General features: G+C 32.5%; 1 protein-coding gene across 7 annotated transcripts in view; it reads right to left on the reverse strand.

Annotated features, from left to right (window-relative positions):
- LOC114327054 (85/88 kDa calcium-independent phospholipase A2) overlaps positions 1–14,203 on the reverse strand; it is an 80,635-nt gene that overhangs the window by 34,569 nt on the left and 31,863 nt on the right. For all 7 annotated transcript variants that reach the window (XM_050654234.1, XM_050654233.1, XM_028275553.2 and 4 more), the window contains 5 exons: positions 11,841–11,931; positions 11,438–11,740; positions 4,771–5,144; positions 2,257–2,447; positions 2,071–2,195 (listed from right to left, as the gene is read on the reverse strand). In XM_050654234.1, coding sequence (XP_050510191.1) covers positions 2,071–2,195; positions 2,257–2,447; positions 4,771–5,144; positions 11,438–11,740 — 993 coding nt within the window. In that variant the 5' untranslated portion in view covers positions 11,841–11,931. The remainder of the gene's footprint in view (positions 1–2,070; positions 2,196–2,256; positions 2,448–4,770; positions 5,145–11,437; positions 11,741–11,840; positions 11,932–14,203) is intronic.

The following is a 14,203-nucleotide window of genomic DNA, read 5'->3' on the forward strand; positions in this document are numbered from 1 at the left end:
AATATTGGTATGATCTAATTAATGCATTAATACTGTTACTTTAGTTACATGTCAATGACACCCTAGAGAATTCTATAATCGGACCCCCAAGTAGACAACGATTAACTGCCTGCGTTTAGGTACATTGAAGGAAAGATCGAAGAAAGAAGTGGAGTGGGTAGGAAGAAAATGTCATGGCTCCGTAATGTCAAACAATGGACAGGGCTAAGAAACATAGAAGACCATATACACCCTGCAAGGGATAGAGAAAAATGGTCAAACGTGATGGCGAACGGTTTGTATTATATAAATTATGCTTTAAAGGCTAATAAGTGTTTAGTATTAATAAATTAAAAATAAGTGTAAATAAATTAAAATAAAAACTAAATAAATTAAGTGTTAAAATAATAGGGAACTTGCACAATTTTTTTTTATTGCATAATAATGTTCAGTTTTGTTTAAAAATGAGATTTCCAAAATTTCACGCTTCAAAAACTCGTAATAACTTAGAAATACGTATTTAAAGTCTTCAGCGGTATGAAATAGTTCAAACGACCCGTGACGTCACATAGTTTTACATTAGTATGGTTATATTTCGCTGTGTCTAAGTACACGCTAACGTGTACGCAAATAAAAAAGTTAGGTATGTACACGCGAATTAAACTTCATCAAGCCAGTGACGTTATTATTTAGCGTGCGCAGTGACTGTATATTTTGGTACATGCTATTTTGATATGTTTAGCGTGTGTTTGATAGAAAAATATTTGTTAAAGGAAGGGAAGCAGAACTATTCAGATGCTTCAAACTTAATTGTAATAAATCAATGTATATATTAAAGTATATATTTAGGTTAGCAAAATAAATATATGTATTTAGTTGACATAACACGTACAAAATATTGTTAAAATAATTTTTATACGTAAGTTAATTATTATAATCAACTATTCTAAATGGGAAATAAGCCACAATTTAACTAAAAAAATGATTTTATTAACGTTTCGACGTCCAAATCGGATGTCATTGTCAAAATACAAAAATTAGTCATATTAAATAAATTATTAGAAAAATTTTTTACTAAGCAACACCATTTTTGTTTAATTTAATAATATTTTGTATTTTGACAACGACGTCGAAACGTTAATAAAATTATTTTTTGGTTAAATTGTGGCTTAGTTCCCATTTAGAATAGTTGATTACAAAAATGCCACAAGGATAATAGCTTCAGAACAAGTTAATTATTATTGTGAAAGCTTTAGGTCTTCTTTTTATTTTAATCTTTTACGGTAATACATACTATTTCATTTATAACTAAAAAAAATATATATTAATTTATAGTCTCTTATCTTTTTCGTACTGTTTTAAAATGTTCTTAAACTCATTAAAAGAACTAAATAATTGTCCACACTCCGTAGTTAATTTAAAAACAAACACTAAACAAATCAAAAATAAGAATTCACTGACACTCTAACTTTTTTATTTGCGTACACGGTAACGTATACCTAGACACAACCTTATATTTAGGTATATTCTTCTTCTCCTTCTTTAGTTTATTGGCCTCCACCTACTTGGGTATTTGGCAAGTTCATCGTCGTGGAATAAGTCAAAAATATTTATATTCTAATGACATTTATCGTATGTCATTGTAATAATAATATACCAGTTTGTTAAAATTGTAGTTTTATACTGTTTTTGAAGGAAAGGAACGAAAGTTTACTATTGAAAATAAAACCATTTTGTAAAAGTACGAAATTTTCTATGAATAGTTCAAACGATCAAAAACACTTGTAACGTCACATAAATGTATTTTCTACTGACGTTTATAACGTCTAATTTAAAATTCTGTTTACTTTATTGGAAAAATGTAAATGTAAAGCCAAGTGACGTCACGATGCGTTTTGGACCACCTGTTTAAATTTGAATTTTTAATCGTCTTTAGGGGCCAAACGAAAGACAAACAAAACTTTTTTTTCTTTGATACATGTTTTAAATTATGTTGTGTGGTGATTTATAACATTTTTTTCGAATTTAAAAATTTATGCAAGTTCCCTATTGGATTACAAAAATATATAATCCTATTGTCAAAAGACTTACCTTTGGCGGAGGAATACCCTCATAAGTGCCGGATGGAGCGCAACCCTCAGTACAGCCCTCCATACCTTTCTCGCACCTTCTGGCGCCGACGGCTGCCAGATAATACAGCAACTGCGGCTCATTTTCTATAAGGTAGAGTAAAAATAAATGATAGAAATAAAAATATTTTAAATTAGGCTGACTCACCTGCAGTTATCATATGCCTAGCCGTTTCGCCTTTGTTATTCAAAATATTTAGGTCTACTCCGAAAATAATAAGCGCCTGAATTATAGCGACGTTGTTCGCTTTTACCGCTAAATGTAGCGGTCTATTTCCATCCTTGTCACCCAAATCAGCGTTGGCTTGTCTACTTAAAAGAGCCACCACGCAGTCCAGCCTTAAAAAGTATTTTTTTAATGATTAGATCCATAATTTGCATCCTAAATGTTATAGGTGGAAAGTTATTGTTGTAGATGGAAAAACTAGGAAAAAGGCTGATGTACAAAGAGAAGAATAATTTTTCAAAGTAAGTTATCAATCGAAGTAGTACAGAAAACGACAATAAATATCGTTCCCATACCATCAGATTGACAACAGGTGGAATACTTTTCGTTTTCTGCGCTACTTCGATTGATAACTTACTTTGTTTTTCGGTTGATGGCTCTAGTTCATCCGTGACATTTCTTTCTTCGCAATTCGGAAAGGCCCAAAGTGTGATGCCTGGGGAAATCGGAGAGAAGAGGATAATATGGGACTACTGATGAGGGAGAAAAGACCTCCGAAACCGGTATAGACTCTTCCTGCACTCTCCGATTTAACCAGAGCATTATGCAGCTGCTGCATTTTCGTGTTGCAAAGAAATTGAAAATGTTTATACATTTTTAATTCATTTACTCTTTTGTAGGAGTATTAAGGAATCTTTCTTGTTGGAACTTTTACCACGCTGAGCAGATGAGTTGTGAAGTATTTAAAATTCTCTCATCTTAATTTCCTCGACATCCTGTATGATTTATAAATTTTGAAAATCTCAGGAGGTTGTAACCAAAGAAAGTATTCCACCTGTTGTCAATCTGGTGGTATGGGAACGATATTTATTGTCGTTTTCTGTGCTACTTCGATTGATAACTTACTTTGTTTTTCGGTAGATGGATCTAGTACATCCGTGACATTTCGTTCTTTGCAATTCGGAAAGGCCCAAAGTATGATACCTGGGGAAATCGGAAAGAAGAGGATATGGGACTACTGATGAGGGGGAAAAGACCTCCGAAACCGGAATAGACTCTTCCTGCACTCTCCGATTTAACCAGAGCATTATGCAGCTGCTGAATAATTTTTCATTAGGACACTGCAACCGCCAAAAATGAAAGTTTGACAATGAGAAGATTGAGCGATATGAATTGGTGCCTTCACGCTTCAATTTACCAGATTTGCATCTGTTTGATTTTCACATATTAAGAAAGAGTTAGACATGCTACCAAAATGGAAAGAAAAAAGAACACGTATATAAGGAATGAATTGAAAATAAATCAACATTGGAGTTTATAGAAGAGAGATAGCTGAGTTTGTGGGGTCATTTACACCGGATGAAAGATACCATACCAGTGAGAAGAGTGTGGGAGCAAAAATATTAAAAACAAGCATGTGTGTGTACTTTGTACGCACGTAAGAAGTTATACTTCTATCATATGATTCCAACGAAATTAATATATGTACTTTAAACAGTTTATTTATATTTTATTTAAATATTAAACTAATTTTAATACCAAATACCAACAATTAAAAAAATAAAAGAATAAAACACACACAAACACATTGAAAAATGCAATACTGAACAATAATGCTGAACTATGCTGAACAATAATTGTTGGCAAAAATTTTAACTAAATACGCATTTTCTGAAAAAAATTATATAACAAATATATTCATAATCATAAAATGTATAATAAAAAAATAAAAACTTGCATTGGGATTCGAACCCGCGTGCTTAGAGTTGAAATCCACTTACACACACCCGTCACCCGACTTGACCACTTACACGTACTTGTCATGTGGGCTAACTGAACGTTTTACTGTTTGACAGTTCTGAATTTAATCAAATTACTTTGATTTTTGTGTGTGTGTGTTCACAAAGGGAATTAAATAATAAAATACAACAAAACATAGAGTAAGAAATCAATAGGTATATTAGATGAAGAGTGGTAGACATTTTGTTGGTAATCAAATTATGTAAATCAAAGCATTACCTACTAATAGATAAGTACATACATTTTCCAAATAGGTAAGTACCTATGTAATTTTTTATTACAATACTGAAACATTTACAATTAAGAACGTACCTGTTGCTTTTAAAAACTATTTAAAAAGTTACTACAATTATAAACTTGCTTTTGTCTGTATCCTCACAACAATAAAACCTAACATACAATATTTGTTTATCCGTAACCTCCATATTGAACAATTTATTGTCATGTCATTTGAACACCCAATCAGAGCAAAGGTATAATGAGTTTGCGCCGGGGAACAAGGTTTTTGATGAATTCGCGCATATTAAATTTCACTCCCATCGCGCCTAAAGAAGTATAACTTCAACAAAGGAAGAATAAGACAGACATGGGATGAAGCAATCGAAAAGATATTGGAGAGAAGATGAATGACATGGACAGACCCAAAGATATTAACACGAAAGTAGTAGTAGAAGAACTTATAAAAGTGTAACTTACCGATTTCTTTCCACCATCACGTGCAGCGCAGTTTTAAATTCGAAATTCAACGAGTTTATATGACAATTGACATCGATCAAGGCTTCTACAACTTGTCTAGAACTGGCCCAATGTAGGGGAGTCCCCCCGTTCTTCATGTCTTTCGAGTAAAAGGTGTTCGGGTTTTTCTGTAAGTAATTGGCTACGTAGCTCGGTTCATTGGTAAGAGTATCGGGGTTTTCGCTCTTCGTTGCCGCGATGTTGACGTCGGCTCCAGCGAGTATGAGCGCCGTGACGCAGTCGCTTTTGTCTGCCAAGCACGCCATGTGGAGGGGAGTGTGGCCGTTTTTGTTGCGGGCGTTTAGAGAGCGTTGAGGGGCTGTTTGGGACAGTGCCTAAAACAAACAGAAACATCCGATAATCAGTTTGGTTTTATGCAAGAAAGGGAGCTGACGAAAAGTACAGTGTTAACGTATTCATTGATCTTGACATAGCATATGATAGAGTTTCTCACAAACTCAATGGTGGGCGCTCAATATGAAACGAGTTTCCAGTGAGCATGTGAAGATTGTGAGACGTAAATATGGGGAATAACAACTACTATTAGGACAAGTGTGTGGAAAACTAATAAATTCCATGTGTAAGTAAAATTGCATCAGGGCTGAGTCTTAATTTATTCTCATTAGTGTTGGATCTCAAATACCTTGGACAACCCACACCACTAAAGAAAATGTTCTGAAGAGAATAGGTACAGGTAGGGAGCTGTTAAGCTAAAGATCATCAAAGTTAAAAAAGCTATAGTTGATTTTTTAACCAAGAGGAGTAAACTAAAAAGACAGATTCACACTCAAGAAAGTTACTAGAAAAGTCACCAAATTCATCTTCTTTTTTCGTTGATCATATCAGCTTTCGATGATAATCCATACATATTATATTATACTAACACATCGCTAAAGAGTTCTAATAGGGCAGTCAATGAGGATATTTTGCTCCGAATTCCATCCTACTAAATCGATTCACTTGATACTTTCACAGTAAGTAGGGAATAGCTCAAGAAACAAAGTCTACCCTATGCCGATCTGTGCTTTTATATTAGGGGCGGTTCCCACCCCTTCTTGGGGGTGGAACATTTTTTGGCCAAAAAACGACGGAAGTTGCTAGAGAACCTAATTCTAAGCAAAAACTATTCTATAATTTTTTTTAACTCGATACTTTTTGAGTTATTCGTGGTTGAAAATTGGCCATTTTCATTGAAAAATGACACATTTTCGGACGGTTTTTTGCGAATACCTTAAAAACCACGCATCTAACTAAAAAAACTGTATAAAACATTTTTGTAGCTGATAAAAAAACAAAGAGACTTCTTCCTTCATAAATCTTCTAGTTATAATACAAAAAAAGACATGGTAGGTGAAAAAGTTTGTTTTTTTGTGCATGCTCAAATCCGTGTATTCAACTTGAAATAACAGAGAAACGGTCGATTTTGTGTATAATCCTGCCAGTATCCTTTGTAGTGCTTAAAAGACCTTTAAAATGAGCAGTAGTAAATGTCAATTACATACAAACTAAGCGAAATATGCTGCAAAGAAAATTGATGACTAATGTATTTTAAAAAAAAATTAGAAGTATATGTAACCCCTCATCCACCAGAATTTAAATACATCGTTTTACTTCTACAATACATTTTATTATAGTTTTATTTCTATGTTCAAAAAGTTGGACGGGTTCAAAATGAATGGTTTTTGAAAAAAGTAAGATCAAATTATAGAGCGCATTATTTCATTTTTCCTAAAAATCTTCTTTTTCTCCATGTAACTTAAAAAAGGTTAGAGATACAGTAATGAAAAATAATAACAAAATTTGTATCTAAAACAGCCCTACATTTTTGCATAGTACCTTTTTTCGTATTCTTTTATCATTTTCGAGTTACATAGAGAAAAAGGAAGATTTCTAAGAAAATTTAAAAATGCGCTCTATAATTTGACTTTATTTCTTTTAAGAACCATTCATTTTAAACCCGTCCAACTTTTTGAACATAGAAACAACACTATGTTAAAAGGTATTGTAAAAGGAAAACAATGTATTTAAATTCTGGTGGATGAGGGGTTAAATATATTTCTCTAAAATACATTAGTCATCAATTTTTTTTGCAGAATATCTCGCTTAGTTTGAACGTAATTGGCATTTGATATTGCTCATTTTAAAGGTCTTTTCAAGCACTATAAAAGGTATCGGTAACATTATACACCTAAAATCGACCGTTTCTCTGTTATTTCAAGTTGAATACACCGATTTGAGCATGCCCCAAAAAAACTGTTTCACCTACCATATCTCTTTTTGTATTATAACTAGAAGATTTAAGAAGGAACGAATCTCTTTGTTTTTTAATAAGCTACAAAAATGTTTTATGCAGGCTTTTTAGTTAGATCCATAGTTTTTAAGGTATTCGCAAAAACAGTCGGAAAATGTGTAATTTTTCAAGGAAAATAGCCTATTTCAACCAAGAATAACTCAAAAAGTATTGAGTTTTCAAAAAAAATTATAGAATAGTTTTTGCTTAGAATTAGATTCTCTAGCTTCTTCCGTGGTTATTTTGACCGAAAAATTTTCCACCTCCGAGAAGGGGTGGGAAAAGACCCCAAGATAAAAGCGCACATCGGCGTAGGGTAGACTTTGAATTAGAAGATAAGTAGAGGATATTCCCAAAATTTCATTAAAATCCATGCAGTAGGATAGAATTCGGAGGTAATATCCTGTTCTTGCTCTTATTGACTGGCGGATAAAAACAACTGTTTTTATATAAAAGTAGACTAAAAATCTAAAAATTAAAGGACAAATGCAGAAAACACAAAAAATCGCCGATATACTTAATTAACCCATAAAATGACAGAAGTGCCAAAATTTCATAAATGTCATTAGTGTCAAAATTTAATAACAGTGGAGTAAACTTGCCTGCGGTTGGACCAATTAGAAACAATCATTACGGCGCGGTAAATTTGAATCACTCCTCTTGGTTAAAAAACAAACAATAGCTACCTAGAGCTACCTATCTTTGTTCAGAGCACCGAACAGGTTTATTAAGTCTTTTAAGGATGCTTTAAAACTGTAGAATAAAACTAAAATTAAAACCATTTAGTTTTTAAGTAAACCTTAAGGTTGCAATAAAACCGCTTTCAGCATAAAAGGGCCCACTCTGAAAGAGGTCAATAAAACCAAAAATAAAAACCCTCTTAAAACTTTGTCTTCTTAAGCAACTGGTTTTAAAGCTGCTGTGAAGGTGCTTTTAAAACCATGTTAAAAGACAATTTAAGAGGATCGGTACGTATTTTCGGCTGCAATGCTATTCAAATGGGGATTCATTTTTTTCGAATCCTGAGAAAACTAATAAGTATTTTTGAAAAATTTAAACGCAGAATGAAAGATTACGTTATTAGGGAGGGCCGAAAGTCCCTGAGAACTTCTATAATGTTTATTTAAATAAGTTACAGGGGTGAAAAACTAAGAGGAAATTTAGTGTGATTTTTAATTTCAAATATCTCATTCAAAATAAACTTTTTATTTATTCTAAGGGACTTTCGGCCCTCGGTAATAATTTAATCTTTCATTCTGCGTTTAAATATTTCAAAAATATTTATTGGTTTTTTCAGGATTCGAAAAAAATGAACACAATGCCGTGATAATATTTTCCAAATCTATCTTTGTCTTACAACGCACTCAGCCGAATATAATATTGTCAGCATATATAGGGCTTTTCATCGATTGTCATTTGTTTCGAGCTTCTGTCATAGGTTGTATAATCTGCGTATAATATTAATATACACGGATTATATGACATACGACAGAAGCTCGAAACAAATGAGTGTGAATGAAAAGCCCTATTGTCAGTCAGACACTGACAATCAGTGACAATTTTAAATATTTGACATTGCATCGGGAATATTTTGAGGTATTGATTAAATATTATTGATATATAGTGTATTTGATAAATAATTGATTTAAGACGTGAACTTAATAAAAAGTTATTTATTGTGTATTATTTGTGGAAGTTCCAAGCAGAGAATACATCAGGATAATATATTCTGTGATCCAAGTATTTTGTTGTTAAAGATGTTCAAAATTGTAAGCGTTCCATAACAATATATTATTAAAAAATCACTTTAACACTTTTCCTCTTTTCTCGATTGAGTATTAGTTTTTGTTGTACAAATAAATTATTACAATCACTGAATACATAGTTAGTGAAAAAAATATCACATTTATTAACTGAATTAATAATTTGCAATTATAAAAATAACAGTTATCCAAGAACATTCAAAAGCCATCTCTTTAAATTAATGATGACATTTTCAAGTAGAATGACATTCTAGTAATGTTTACATATCCATACCAGTGTGAATTTTACTACACGTAATTTGCCGTGTAAAGACAGAAAAAGTAGGGATACACGTAAAATATTTGCGAATTATGTACCCATAGCCTTAAGTCCAGACAGTTTTATAGCAAACTTAAAAAGGTTTGGTAAATGGAGACTTTTAAAGACGATTTACCATATTAAATGATTCTTTAAACCCATATACCCCATATAGGCCAGAAAATTTTTACATGTGTTATGATAGGTACATACGCATTTGTAATCATAAAATAATAAAAAGTACTTGGTTATTTCGGACTATCAAGGTAGAAAAACACTTGCGCACCCAACTTTATTGATAATGTTAACAAAAAGCGGTCTAAATACCTCACGCACCCTAAAATTTCTGACTTTTGGCGATTAAAGAATAAAAATAATTAAAAAATTTAAATCCGAAAAATATTAATTTGAAAGAAAATTAATTTTATCTACAATTTTAATGTTTAAATGTTAAAATAAATCGAATTTATGTCTTTAAGTCGTTTATTTATCATTTTTATGTAATCCTTATATTGTAGTCTATCATGGCTTTCAGCATCTCCAGAAAGCAATATGACCGAAATCCAAATAAAACTATTTGGTCTATCGACAGATAATTGATAAGATCAAATAGTTTTATTTTATACCTTGCCAAGAGCACATATCCTACATAAAAGCAAGGTTGCCTTGGAATTAAAACCGTTTAGTTTTAATGCTGCTGTTAATAATACCACTCGGTTTTAAGGGGAATCTAACCTAAAATCGAGGCGTCGCGCGTCGTAGTGCTGTGTGTGTTGTATTTTTCTTTTAAAATGACCAGTTCGTTTATATTTTAAGTACTTGTGACATATTTCTTCCATACTAACTGTAATTCCACTTTTTACAACACACAACACCACTGTTTCGCTCTAAAACAAATGGCCGACCATTTTGGACATGAAAGAAGAGGGGATGGGTTTAGTTCTAGTGTTTCTAGTAAGAAGCATAGTTTAGTCTATACGATAACCAAATTGATTCAGTTAAGAGCGTTTGGTTTTAATATAGCCTACTAATTGCTTTGAGAAAGCAACTTTAAAGACAGCTACAAAAATAGTTTTAAGGCATATGTTTTACTGACATAATTGACATAATAGATCAAGTAGTTTTAATAATAGGTTTTATTAGTCATATTAGGATAATCTTTAAAACTGCTTTAAAACTAAAAGGTATCAAACAAGAATCTAATAAAACCAAACAGTCCGGAAGTTCTTTATAAAATTTATTAGTTTTAGAGTGAACTGGGAATAAACCATTTTAAAACTACAATAAGACAAATTATCTAGTAAGATTAATTAGTCTTATTTGATACTCTTATTAGATGCTTTATAACTAGTGAGAAATGCTTAACAGTTTTAAAGTTCTGGCAGTATATCTACAAGGTAACTTTAAAACCATTATCTTCTTATTTACCACAATAAAACCTTTATAAACCTAAAAAAAACTAAAATGTTTTTATTGTGCTACTTGGGAAGTACTCTTTCAGACTAGGACACTGGTGTCTGACACCGGTGTCCGCCAAATTGCAGCTACGACTACAGACTTTGCTGCAATTGGCGGACACCGGTGTCAGACACCGGTATCTTAGTCTGAAAGGGCACTAAAGGATACAGCATCACAAGAAAAATTGTTGGATCAAATAGGAAAAATACAGAGTAACATTCCTCAGTGATTAATGTACGCATTTAATGATGTAGTGTTAGCGGGAAATGCTGAAAGAGATTTAGCACGAAAACTGTAACAGTGGAGACAATCTCTTGCAGGTTCAAAATTTAGTATGACAAAAACAGAGTATTCGATGGAAAACAACAGTTTTAGAACAGAGAGTTCCAGCTTCTAGTGAAAGATTCGAAATTTTTTTCAAATTTCCGTAAAATTTTTTTTGCGGAATTTTTCACTAACGGTTGTAAAATGTCACGTAAGAAATCTTTCTTTTTCAATTGCCATACGATTTTTTTGTTTCAGAGATCCCAATCCTGAGATTAACTGTCCGCCATCGGAACTATTTTTTTTTCGAGGCCTCGACTTTTGCACCCTCTACAATATTAGTGAACATGCATAAATGAAAAAAGATATATTTTTTTGTACTCTCTAAGAGTTATATATTAATATGTAAAAGGTTTTATGTTCATTTTTAATAAAGGTTCTGAGAAAAAAATTCTTGAAAAAAATGCTTATTTTTGGTCTTAAGTGTACTAGTACCTTAAGGCTTTTAATGTAATTTCATTGTATGTTGTATACATATAACTATAGTTTACTTACGTTAATAATTTCCTTGGTGGTACTAGCGGCATAATGAAAAACTGAATTCCCTTCGTAGTCTAGATGTTCCAAAGAACAATTCGCAGCTATCATTATTTGAATGGTCTTAATGTTCTGGGTGGTAATGGCGACCTGCAATGGAGACATCCCTGTTTCAATCTCGGTGCTATTGAGGAGACTATTCACTGTAGAGTCGTTAAAGCAGTCATACAATGCAAAATGGGCCGCGAGATGTGCTAGTGTCCAAGTAGGGTGTTCCAACACGACGTCACAGACTTTTTGTAAACTATGAATATTGCACATCTGAAAATATAACACTATAATTAGACACAATTTATTTAAGAACTAACATTCGATTTTATCTCCTATAAAATATCCAGAAGGAATACGAAATTTCACTCACCTCTTTGGCTACTTCTACAATCTGTGGTATTTTATCCTTATAAGTTATGAATCTATTTTCTGCCAACTCTAAACTAGGTGTTCGAAATAAGCTGAAACATTAATCATCATATTTTAATCAACTTCGTTGCAACAAAACTCAAAAACAATTTTGTTGATACTATTTTTAAGAAACATTAATAGGTCCAGTGATGCTGAGAAGATCAGTGTTGCCAACTCCTCAGTAGAAGAAGTAAAAATACCTATAAAAAAACCAAAAAAAAAAACAACAAATCCCCAGGCAGCGATGGCATCCCAGCAGTTATTTAAACAGGATAGACAGCAGATCACCAAGGAGATACAAAAAATAGTTGGTAAAATTTAGTCTAGGGAGCAAATGCCTGATGGATGGAGCTTAGACTTAATGTGCCCATTAATAAAAAGGGGAACCAACTCGAATGCAATAATTAATGCAGAATAGAGACGTTACCATGGTCTATCAAAGAACTGTAGCATCATGATGATGATGATGACCTACAACATTTTATACCTCTTGAAAACCCGTTATTGTTTTATTAAAATACTCTTCGTATTTCTTTTATTGGCCTTATAATGATATTATATAACTTTTCTTTGCGTTTCAATTAGTATGGTATAGTTAGACCCAAACCCAGACATCCAAAGTGAAAGTTATCCTCCAACAGCAAATTGTTCTATATGGTCCACATAATGTTCAGAAAAAAGTCACACGTTTGTTACGTTTGTAGTTTGTTACGTTTTTCGTCAATATTTCTAAAACTATGCGGTTTAGCATGAACAACCCTCTATACAAAATTGTTCTACATTAAATTTGAAATAAAAAAGGCCCTATGCCTATGCATAACCCTTCTAAAATGAACGGTTCCAAAGTAACAGAGATAGTATAGTATAATTGGTCCAAAAAAAGGCCTAACCCAGGCATCCAAAGTAAAAATTTTCATTCAACGCCAAATTGTTCTATATGGTCCACATATTGTTCAGTAAAAAGTTACACCATTTTGAGCGTCCGGTTTAGGAGGAAGATGGGGGAGAAGTCGGTAAATTAGTAGTTTTTTTAGGTTTTTTGTCAATATTTCTAAAACTATGCATTAGCGTAAAGAATGTTCTATATAAAAATGTTCTACATAAAATATAAAAGAAAAAAGGTTCTATACATAATTGTTATAAAATCAACGGTTCCAGAGTTACGGAGGGTGAAAAGTGGAGGTTTTCGATACTTTTTATATTTACCGATTTCTCCACCCTTTCCACCCCCCAAACCCGACGCTCAAAATGGTGTGACTTTTTTCTGAACATTATGTGGACCATATAGAACAATTTGGTGTTGGTGGATAACTTTCACTTTGGATGTCTGGGTTTTTGGTATAGTTATACCATACATTGTCCAAAAAATATAAAAAGTATCGAAAACCTCGACTTTTCACTCTCCGTAACTCTGGAACCGTTGATTTTATAACAATTATGTATAGAACATTTTTTGTTTTAAATTTCATGTAGAACATTTTTGTATATAACATTGTTTACGCTAAAGCATAGTTTTAGAAATATTGACAAAAAACGTAAAAAAACTACTAATTTACCGACTTCTCCCCCATCTCCCTCTCAAACCGGACGCTCAAAATGGTGTAACTTTTTACTGAACAATATGTGGACCATACAGAACAATTTGGTGTTGAAGGAAAACTTTTACTTTGGATGTTTGGGTTAGGCCTTTTTTTGGACCAGTTATACTATACTACCTCCGTAACTTGGGGACCATTCATTTTAGAAAGGTTATGCATAGGGCCTTTTTTATTTCAAATTTAATGTAGAACAATTTTGTATAGAAGGTTGTTCATGCTAAACCGCATAGTTTTAGAAATATTGACGAAAATCGTAAAAAACTACGAATTTACCGATTTCTCCCCCCTCTCCCCCCAAACCCTACGCTCAAAATGGTGTGGCTTTTTTCTGAACATTATGTGGACCATATAGAACAATTTGGTGTTGAAGGATAACTTTCACTTTGGATATCTGAGTTATGCCATCTTTTGGATCAACTATACTATACTAAGGGCCGGTTGTTCGAACGCTAATCAACAATGATCTTTATCAAATATTTAATTACTGTCACCAACTGTCAATGTCAACTTTGTTTGGGTTGCTAAAAACATAATTGATTACAATTATTAAATTACTTAATCAATTATGTTAATAATTTTTTAACTAATCTCATAATTATAATAGGTCTGGATCCGGAGTATGAAAAAAAAGTTGATTAATAGCAAGCTGAAAATTTGTTAATAGCTTAAGGGTGTCTAGTCGAATAAACTTTGATATGTGTGAACACTGGAACAGGGGTAGTTT

Source organism: Diabrotica virgifera, chromosome 6 (assembly GCF_917563875.1).
Source record: "Diabrotica virgifera virgifera chromosome 6, PGI_DIABVI_V3a".
In the NCBI taxonomy this organism is placed as follows: domain Eukaryota; kingdom Metazoa; phylum Arthropoda; class Insecta; order Coleoptera; family Chrysomelidae; genus Diabrotica; species Diabrotica virgifera.